A 10,617-nucleotide genomic window follows, 5' to 3' on the forward strand; every position below is an offset into this window, starting at 1 on the left:
TTTTCAAAATTAACTTTGTTGCTGTTTGTATTTTTATTATATCATAAAAATCGGCACAAAAGTGGAATTGTTATAAAAAAAATGGAGAGCAAATGTAATAATAAAATCTTATTTAATTAAATTAATTAATTATTTTGTTTTTCTATTTCATTTAAGAATGAATAGTCAAGGAGTATAAGCTTAACGCTACCATCAATCAACATTATCATCGTCATCGTAGTCTTCGTCGTAGATTTGGACACAAATTAGATCTGCATCGTTTAAAATCACATGTTCACAATATTTGAAAAATTTAAAAATCTAAAAAAAAAAAACTAAAAAAAATGATTCGATATATAAAATGGTTATGCGGGGTGTGGGGTTATAAAAAGTTAGCAGTCGTTTGAAAAAAATTTATATATAAAATAATATTCAAAACAAATTTTTAAAATCTTAATACTAAATCGAATATTTTACAATTATCGTTTTTAGAAAAAAACATTTTTTTCAAACAATTCCTAAATAACTACATATCCTCGTCCATGCTATCGGGTTTAATGTGATTGAAGTCCAAACTACATGTATTATTGTTATCAACAAAATCATCGATCTCCTCATCTTCGGTTTCGGGTGGTAAATCCGGTATATCATCATCCTCAATTGATTGTTGTTGGCTTTGTTGTTGCTGTAGATGTTGAGCTTCCTCTTGGCTTGTGTTTTGCTTCAACATATTGATAATGGGTGGAGGTGGCTGCCACAAGACCAAAGCTGTACATGGTTTATTCAAACGATGTAGCAGAGTCTCGGGTAAACAGGAGACACTATGTTGTGGTGGTTGTTCATTGATTTTCTTCAATTCTTCACAAATTGTAATACGATTTGCATTCAATAGCTTCTTTTCCAACTCTTTGGCAGTCATTTGATAATCTTCATAGGTAAGATTTGAAAAACATTTGCCACTTGTTGATGCTCCGGACTCATTGAAACTGCTAACAGCCCCGCCGGTATCATGTTGTATGTAATCACTGGATATGTGCAGACCATTGAAATGTGCTGTTATCTTCTCTTCGGATATAAACTGCTTAACGGGGCTGGAGGAAAGTAAACAAATAATTAGTAAAAAATGAAATGAGAAATGGACTTTCATTGATGCTAATTTAAAATCAAAGACCAAAGATGGCGAGAAGATAGTTCTACCTGAAGCGATCGACCCGATTAGAGGGACATTTATCTGGATTTTCGATCTTTAGACACCCTTAGGACTCCTAACTGTAGAAGTCTTCCTCTATCCCTAGATGACCAGCTTAGAAGATCTTCTATTTGTAGAAGACATATTCAGGAGGTCTTCTATCTGCAGAAGACCTGCTGAGAAGGTCTTTTATCTGTAGAAGACCTACTCAGGAGATCTTCCATATGTAGAAATCCTGTTTAAAAGTCCTGCTCATCTGTAGAAAACATGCTCAGAGGGTCTTCTATCTTCAGAAAATCTGCTGAGAAGGGGTTCTATCAGCAGAAACCCTGCTGAGAATGTCTTCTGTCTGTAAGTTACTTGCTCAGAATTCTTCTATCTGGAGAAAACACGATCAGAAGGTTTTCTATGGATAGAAGACTTACTCAGGAGATCTTCCATTTGAAGAAGACCTGTCTGAAAGGTCTCCTATCTCTAGAATACCTGTTTAGATGCTCTTCTACCTGTAGAAGATATGCTCAAAAGAACTTCATCTGTAAAAGTCCTGCTCAGAAGGTCTTCCGTATGTAGAAGATCTACTCAGGAGAGCTTCCATGTGTAGAATACCTGTTTAAAAGGTATTCTATCTACAGAAGACCTGTTCAGAAGCTCTCCTATTTGGGGAAGAGACGATCAGAAGGTTTTCTACGGATGGAAGACCTACTCAATAGACCTTCCATTTGAAGAAGCTCTCCTACATGTAGAAGATGTGTTTAAAAGCCCTTCTACCTGTAAAAGTCCTGCTCAGTAGGTCTTCTAGCTGTAGAAGATCTGCTCAGATGGTCTTCTATATGTAGAAAACCTCATACGTAGGCTTACTATTTGTAGAAATCATGCTTATAAGGTCGTTTGTTTGTAGAAGATTTGCTTAGAAGGTTTTCAATTTAGAGAAGACCTGTTTGCAAGGACTTCTATTTTTAAAAGATCTGCTCAGAAGGTCTCCTATCTGCAGAAGACCTCATGAGAAGCTCTTCTATCTGAAGAATACCTGCTCAGAAGGTCTTCCGTATGTTGAAGATCTACTCAGAAGACTTCCATGTGTAGAAGACCTACTTAAAAGGTCTTATATCTGCCGAAGACCTTCTCAGAAGCTCTCCTGTCTGTAGAAGACATGTTCAGAAGGTTTTCTACAAATAGAAGACCTACTCAGGAGATGGAAGATCTGTATTAGATATGATCAGAAGGTCTTCTATCTGTAGAAGTCCTGCTCAGTAGGTGTTCCAGCTGTAGAGGACATGCTCAGAAGTCTTCCATCTGTAGAAGATCTGCTCAGATGGGTCTTCCATCATTAGAAGACCTGCTTAGAAGGTCTTCTATTTTTAGAAGACTCGCTTACTCAGGAGGTCTTCTATATGTGGAAAATTTGCTTAGAAGGTCTTCTATCTGTAAAAGTCATGCTCAGTAGGTCTTCCAGCTGTAGAATACCTGCTCAGAAGTCTTCCAGCTGTAGAAGATCTGCCCAGATGGTCTTCTATTTGTAGAAGACCTGCTCAGAAGGTATTCTGCTTGTAGAAGACCCGTTCAGGAGGACGTCTGTCTTTAGAATACCTCCTTCCACCTGTAGAAGACCTACTCAAGGATATTCCATCTGTAGAATACCCGTTTAAAAGGTTTTTTTATCTGTAGAAGATCAGCTAAGCAGACCATCGGTAGGTCTACAGTCTGTATAAGACACACTCAGAAGGTCTTTCATCAGTAGATGGCGTGCTTAGAAGGTCTTCTATATGAAGAAGGCCTGCTCAGGTCTTCTATCTATAGATCTGCTCAGAAGTCTTACATCTGTAGAAGACCTGCTCAAATGGCCTTTTATCTGTAGAAAACCTACTCAGAAGGTCTTCTAATTGTAGAAGACCCGCCCAGTTGGTCTTCTATTTGTAGAAGACCTGCTCAGAAGGTCTTCCATCTGTAGAAGACCTGGTCGGAAGATCTTCCATCTGAAGAAGACCTGTTTAAAAGGTCTTCTATCCATAGATACCAGTTTAGAAGCTCTCCTACTTGTAGAAGACATGCTCAAACGGTCTTGTATCTGTAGAACACCTGCTCATGAGGTCTTCTATATGTGGAAAATTTGCTTAGAAGGTCTTCTATCTGTAAAAGTCACGCTCAGTAGGTCTTTCAGCTGTAGAATACCTGCTCAGAAGTCTTCCAGCTGTAGAAGATCTGCCCAGATGTTCTTCTATTTGTAGAAGACCTACTCAGAAGGTATTCTATATGTAGAAGAACTGCTCAGAAAGTATTCTGCTTGTGGAAGACCCGTTCAGGAGGTCGTCTGTCTTTAGAATACCTCCTCAGAAAGTTTTCTATCTGAAGAAGACCTGCTCAGAAGGTCTTCCATCTGTAGAAGACCTACTCAAGAGATATTCCATCTGTAGAATACCCGTTTAAAAGGGTTTTTATTTGTAGAAGATCAGCTAAGAAGACCTCATCGGTAGGTCTACAATCTGTAGAAAACACACTCAGAAGGTTTTTTCTCAGTAGATGGCTGCTCAGAAAGTATTCTATATGAAGAACAGCTCAGAAGACATTCTTCTATTTGTAGAAGACCTTCTCAGAAGGTCTTCCATTTGTAGAAGACCTGCTCGGAAGATCCTTTATATATGGAAAGACTTGCTCAGAAAGGCCACTGTATAGAATAGCTGATCAGAAGGTCCTCTACCTTTAGACTGAGAAGATCGCCTATCTGTACAAGACCTATTTAGAAGATCTTCCGTCTGTAGAAGATCTGCTTAGAAGGTCCACTATACACAGAAGACTTGCTTAGAAGATCTATAGAAGACTTGCTTAGAAGACCATCTATCTGTAGAATACCTGCTCAGTATGTCTTCTATCTCTACAAGACGTGATCAGAAGGTAAATCTAGAAAACCGCTTAGGGGTTTTTTCTATAGGATACCCATTTTCATCTATTGATGAAAAGTTTTGTTGAAAAAACTAAATTTTTACTTACAATGGTGCAGGAACTGGTTCCGATTTTCGTTTTTGATGTAATATAGCACGATGTAGTAAGCTATTATTGTGCGGTGTATGCGCAGTGAATTCCATTACATCTCCCGTGTGATCGGTTTTTTGTATTTTCCATGGCATTGATTCCATGCTCCAGTTTGTTGTTGGTGTTGGCATTGTTGCTGGTGGTGATGGTGATTGCAGTGTTACATTTGGCAAAAGCATTTGTTGTTGTTGTTGCTGATGAGGAATCTGCTGTGGTAGAAAATCTACCGGTCTTCTAACAAATTGTCAAAGAACAAGTTTTTGCAATTATAATTTTGTTTTTGTTTACATTTTCTAGTAGAGACTTACTGCATTGTTTATGGATATGCTAAGCTGATATTTTTGTTAATATCCTTTTACACAGCGTGAAAAAGATGAAATGTGTCCTTTTTGCAAAACGAAAAGTCACTGTCAAAAATCGAAATATTATTTTTGTTATCCTGTCGCTGTGCCTGCTTTTTGCTTGTATCGTCCAACCAAATAGAAAAGCGAGCCGCTCGAGAAATTTCTGTCACTTTTGAGCTGATAATTGTAAACAAAGGGTGGTTCGCATGCTATATACAGAAGCTCTGTTCCTTTTTAATGGTAAGAGTCATGGTAGAACAAGAAAAGGTAGCAGCAATACCCAGCTGACTGAACTGGGTTGTAGTGTTAGTGTCAAATTCCATTCGACATTTTATGTATTTATTTCTATGTTCGATGTATATTAGGGATATATATTTTTGAAGAACAATTTTATTCATCAGAAAAAAAAAACTATTTCCCATAAAGACGGCTTCATATCATTGACATGTAACTCCTCCAGGTCCGAACGACATGCCGCACACTAAAACACCGCTTATAGAGGCGGTACAATATTTGTTAATATGTGTGGTATTTTGTTAAACTTGAAAAGAATAAAGCCCTAATAAACATGTGCTTTTTTGTTTTCAAAAGCAAATGATTGAAACATCTTCTCTTTTTTCAATGAATTACCAGCGACCCGAAACATTTTTGCAAGTATTCTACTTTCTGCGAGAAATTATGCATTTAGTGGAATGATATGGAAACATTCAAATTGAAAATCTAACGAGTTTTCATTCATGTTTTCCAAAATATTCAATCAAATGTGAAAAATTATTAGTTTTTTAAATTCCAATAATTTATAGACATTTCTTTGTTTTGTTTACATTTACGTTGACACTAAGGTTTACAAACAAAAACAAATTCCTTTGTGGTTGTTGTTCGAGTTGTATTTGTTGTAGTATTAACTTTACCTTGTATTTGTTCTACCATGGGTAAGAGTGGTAAAAGAGAAAAGTGTCAAAATTTCTCAAAATTGCTCTCTCATGAACATTTTTACCAGAAAAGTAAAGGAACGCATGGTATAAGTAAAGAGGTAGATTTAAATGAAAACAAACTGTAGAGCCCTGGTTTTTCCTGAATTCCTATTACTTCAAAATCAGTAAACACAAAAGCAACAAGTGTGTTTGTTTATAATAGGTCTGTACGATAACCCAAAAGTTTGTGCAAATTTGCACAAACTTTTACAAAATGCTGTTCGATAACAAACTTGCAAAGTAAAAGAGAGAGAATTTGGAGACAATTGTGAGAGAATATTGGAGAGTTTTGGAGACTTTTGTTTACAAGTTTTTGCAAGGGAAATTTTTCTTGTAAGAACTTGCAAGTTTGATCAGCTGATTTAAATTCGAATGTTTTGCGGCGGACGTCTTGGCAAAAACATAAACAAACGTTTGGCTATTAAAATAAATAGATATAAAAAAGGGAACAAATATTAAATAAATTTTGGAAAACGATAATGTAAGTAAAATAACTTATTTTGTAGCTTGTGGTGACTATTTTATTATTTATTTTATTTAATCTTTTTCCGCCAACTTCTTCTTGTTTATCAAATCAGCTGACTTCTTGCAAGTTTTTACAAATTGCTGTTCGATAACAATCTACAAATTTTTTGCTTCGAGAGAGTAAAAATGGTGGAGAGAGGTTACTGAGAACTTGCTGAGTACTTGCAAGTACTTTATACTTGCGAAGTTATCGTACACACCTAATATCTTTTTTGAGCATTTTATAAAAAACGCGAAAAATGAATGAAGTGCCATGGTTTCTCCACATAATCAAATTGCGGATATGATTAAATGTTTATTCCAATACAAATCTGAAGAATTTCTTCCATACAAATGTTCTTAAAACAATTTTAAAAATCATTCAATTCGATTGTTTTTAAAATTGTTTGGCATATTATTCAAATATTACACTGACATACACAGATTGTGTATATTGTTTTGAAGTTTTAGGAATATTCGAAAGAAATAATTTAAACTGGCACAAAGCTTTAGCTAACCTTTGACTAAAGCCAGACTGTGCAACTGGCACTGAAAATTTTCACATTTTACAGGGGTTTTTAGCTCGAATTACCCGCTACAAGCAATGTAGTAAAGTGACTTTAGTATGGAACTCGATCTAAGAGCGCATAATTTCATGAAATTAATTTCACTGTCTGCAGGGGGTCTTATTAAACCATGAAGGAACGGAAAAATGGTAGATGTGGCAGCAATGCAAGATCTATTTATAAGGTCACGTAAGTAGCACAACAACAACTCTATTTTTGCCGAAAATTCTTCAATATGTCAAAATGATTGTTTACGTTTTCATACAAATGATTCACAATAACAAAAAAATTGACAGATTGAAACCAATCAGCTGGTCGTTTTACGCCACCTTATAATTTCATCATGCAGCAATGTCAAAAAGAAACATAAAAATCAATTTTCGTCTTTTAAGGGCTGTTTACACCATCTATCAATGTCATATGAGCTGTCATTTCTTTCACCCATTCGACATTCTCTATGTTTGTCAAAATTGACGTCATCCATAGAACTTTCAATTTGTGCGTTCATACCTAGATGTGTTATTTTCGTATGACATAACCTATAAATATAAAAACAGCTGTTTTTGTCATTGTTTACATTTATTGTTGAGTTACAAATTTGAGCAAATTTTTCATTTTGGTTGAAGGAAAATGAATATCTAGCATGTTTGTTGTGGTAGAATAGGTTTTTGGGGTTATAGAGGCATTCATGTTTTGCCACAAAGCAATAATTTCCAACACTGCTCCTTTCGACCAATCGATCTGAAAATAACATTATAAACACCCTTTATTTACTTTTCTAACTACTTAAATATACATAACTTTCCATTTTCTTTTTTAAAAGATTTTGTTTTTCAATTTTTTTTGAGAATGCCAGAAAACAGCTGATAAATTTATGTTTACATACGAGAATGTCGTATCAAATAGAGCGCTCCCTAAATGAAAAATTTACATATGAGTTGCCAAATCATTTTGATAGATGAAAATTTTCATAGTGGTCACACTATGTGTACAACATTCGCAGGTAGAAAATTTGACATCTCAAAAGACATTGATAGATGGTGTAAACAACCCTTTATTTCACAGTTTTTAATTTATGGCCTGTTCCCGTACTTTATAAAGTGGTAAAAGTCGTAAAAGTTGTAAAAGTCGTAAACGATTTTCATATAAATTTTGTGTACGGGAACGCAAAATGTGTAAAAGTGGTAAAAATTGTAAAAACTTTTTAGTTCTGGAACAGAGCTTTAGTTTTGTCAGCGTTCGACTTTTTCTTCTTCATTGTGAAATAATCGTCAAACAAAAGTCGAAAAATCAGTTCTGCAATTTTTTACCTGCAGAAATTTTACTGGTAGCCTGTGGTAGAAGAGAAAGCCATTTCCGCTCTCTCTCCCCTCTCACTCCCTTAAAAATTGCTTCCAGTTTTGCTACTTTTCGGGGTTAAGGAACGCTTTGCAGGTTAAAAATGGTAAGAAATGGTAAAAATGGTTACCTCAGGTAAGTAAAGGAACACAGCTAGAGAGAGTTGGTGCTTCTTTAATGTTGACGGAAAATTGTCAGTTTACGACATCTAGTACGTTCAGATGTCAGTTCCATTGCGTATACGTCAAATAAATCCTCGTTATATTTTATTTAAGGTAAATGCTGTAAAATTGGCATTTAAAATCCACTGGTCGTCAAAAATATTAACGTACTGTGACGCCATGATTACCCTAAAGGTAGAAACACAATGAAATACGCCGCTTTTTCACGCTCAGTTTTATGTAAAAGACTAAAGGCCAAGTACTAACTAATGGTACGTTTATATATAACGGGATTTAACAAACCCACTTGGTTTCAAATGCCAATTCCTTTGTGTATACGTCAAATAAATCCTCATTAAGAAGGTTAACCCTGCAAAAGGCTATAATATAAACATGGCCTTATTCAAAAGAATTAGGCAGCATTTGAATTTGGTAGTACTTGGCCTTCAAGTTTTAATTCGTGCACGTCGTTCGACAGGCGAACAACGTAATTGAAACGCTCGTGTGAACATGACATAATAGTTTCAAAGAAGCAAACGTACGGGAACGGATACATGCCAGAAACGGAACAAATGTAAAAGTCGGCGTGTCAACCAATCAGTAGTGCGATTCTCTAACTCAATTTTTTTAGTTACCGACAAATATCGGCAATATAAAATGCTTATAATTTCGGTAATTAACGACACTTGTCGGTAAGTCAGCAACCAATAAAGCGTAGTCCAACGATTTTTGTTTAAACAGAATTGAACATTTTACAACTTTTTTGTGCACTTGAACGCTTATTTCTGAAAAATGCCCAAAGAAGTTAAAATTGTAAAACTTGTTGGTCCTGTAGTGGAATTCTGTAACTCATTTTTCGAGTTACCACTAAAAGTCGGTAAAATTAAAACGCAAAATTAGCATAATTATTTACGTTAGCATAATTATAATTATTTACGTTTTACGATACGTTTTAAATAATCAAACCTTATTCATTGCTTCAACGCAGTTGTCTGCAATTGTACTGTGCTTTGTGCAAACATTTTCCAAATTGATATAAAAGAAAGCTCCTTCCCTATTCAACGTTTAAAAGAAATTCAAAAGTACAAAAGTGTTTCAACAAGAATAAATAACTAGTCTTTAAAATTTTACAGTTACGAACAGTTTGTTTGCGGAAAAGAAAAAGTTTTTATTAATTATTAATATTTATATTTGTTTTTTAAATTACGAAAAAATTTAAGAAAAAAAATTCAAAATGCGTTTCATTACAAGGTGAGTCTACTTTTTATTAATAAATTAAAGAAGAGAGTGGACAAATATTTAGTAAACAAAAATTTAGAGATAAATTGTGATTAAAATTGTGTCAAAAGAAATAATTATTATAAATATGAATGTTTATAAATATGAAAGTGTCATATGTTGTATTTTATATGGTGATCGTTATCAAATGATTTGATGGTGAACTTTAAAAATGAGTTCTCTGCTACAAAACAGTAAAAATCAACAATTCTGAAAATAACTTTGCAAGTAAAACGTTTGGAAGTACTTGCAAGATCTCTCAGTTCTCTTTTATTCAACACGAACAGCATTTTGTAATAGTTTGTACAAATTTGTACAAATCTTTGGGTTCTCGAACAGACCTAATGTTAACCTACACCAACCAGCCTGTTCGAATAGCAATAATCAGGAATTTCTTAAATATTGTAGAGGTGCGAGCGAACCACCCCAAAAGTTGCCAAGGACATCGTTATAGACATTTATGGATAATTTGTAATAACTGCCTTATAAATCAAATTTGGAAGATGGATACTGGTATGTTTACATTTACGAAATCGAGTGATTTCCAAATGCCGAATCCTTTGCATTAAATTCACTGGATTTCAGATCAGTTTTATTTGACAAAATGGAATTGACAGTTGAAATCCGTTGTATTTCGCATATGGAAACAATCTTGAAGATTGTCCAAATGTTTATTGTGTATCAATTTTTCAATAAACACGACCGAAAACTCACCCAAAGTTTCAGTCAAGTTGGTACTCATTTCTGATAAAAAGAATAAATAAAAATTCGGTCTACATATGTTGCCCTTGCTCTTTTAAGGCCTGGGTACATAAGCAGCTTCGCCTGTGTCCTTCTGATAAAAGAATAAAAAAGAAAAGGGTAACTTAGTTCGGTCTTCTTTATTCTTTTATCAAAAGCAAGCAAGCGAGGCAGCTTATGTACCTCGGCCTTTATTCTTTTATTTATTTTCGGCTTAAAAGTTCAAGTAAAAAGATGTTTAATATCGAAAGCTAATATTAGCTCTATTCCTTTAAGTGCAAGAATCTTAAAATTCTATTATTTTCACCTCAAAAATGTTCCCTTACTTTAAAAGGCATATAATTGCATGCATGTGTGGAAATACATAGGCCAAATGAAACTTGATAAGTGTGAAATGCCAGATAACAGACCATGCTGACCATACTATAAAGAAATGCAAAAAAAAAATATACGAAAATTACCGAATTTTAAGTCAATTTTTGTAACTATTTTTTAGCGTTTAAACGACCAATAGCT

At 34.5% G+C, this 10,617-nt stretch overlaps 2 protein-coding genes across 2 annotated transcripts in view; one reads left to right on the top strand and one right to left on the bottom strand.

Annotated features, from left to right (window-relative positions):
* On the bottom strand, nucleotides 1-4,769 carry Mst85C. The gene is made up of 3 exons (XM_073975076.1): nucleotides 4,504-4,769; nucleotides 4,154-4,429; nucleotides 1-1,070 (listed from the first exon to the last, which is right to left on the bottom strand). Exons 1-3 carry the CDS (start codon nucleotides 4,506-4,508, stop codon nucleotides 506-508), a joined length of 846 nt encoding a protein of 281 aa, XP_073831177.1. The 5' UTR covers nucleotides 4,509-4,769; the 3' UTR covers nucleotides 1-505.
* A 4,315-nt stretch (nucleotides 4,770-9,084) lies between these two features.
* Nmdmc (NAD-dependent methylenetetrahydrofolate dehydrogenase) overlaps nucleotides 9,085-10,617 on the top strand; it is a 39,696-nt gene continuing 38,163 nt past the window's right edge. The window contains exon 1 of the mRNA XM_073975053.1: nucleotides 9,085-9,333. Within this exon, the coding sequence (XP_073831154.1) occupies nucleotides 9,317-9,333 (17 nt within the window). The 5' untranslated portion in view covers nucleotides 9,085-9,316. The remainder of the gene's footprint in view (nucleotides 9,334-10,617) is intronic.

The sequence above is a fragment of the Musca autumnalis genome, unplaced genomic scaffold (genome assembly GCF_047663935.1).
Source record: "Musca autumnalis isolate F117 unplaced genomic scaffold, ASM4766393v1 scaffold_1, whole genome shotgun sequence".
In the NCBI taxonomy this organism is placed as follows: Eukaryota; Metazoa; Arthropoda; class Insecta; order Diptera; family Muscidae; genus Musca; species Musca autumnalis.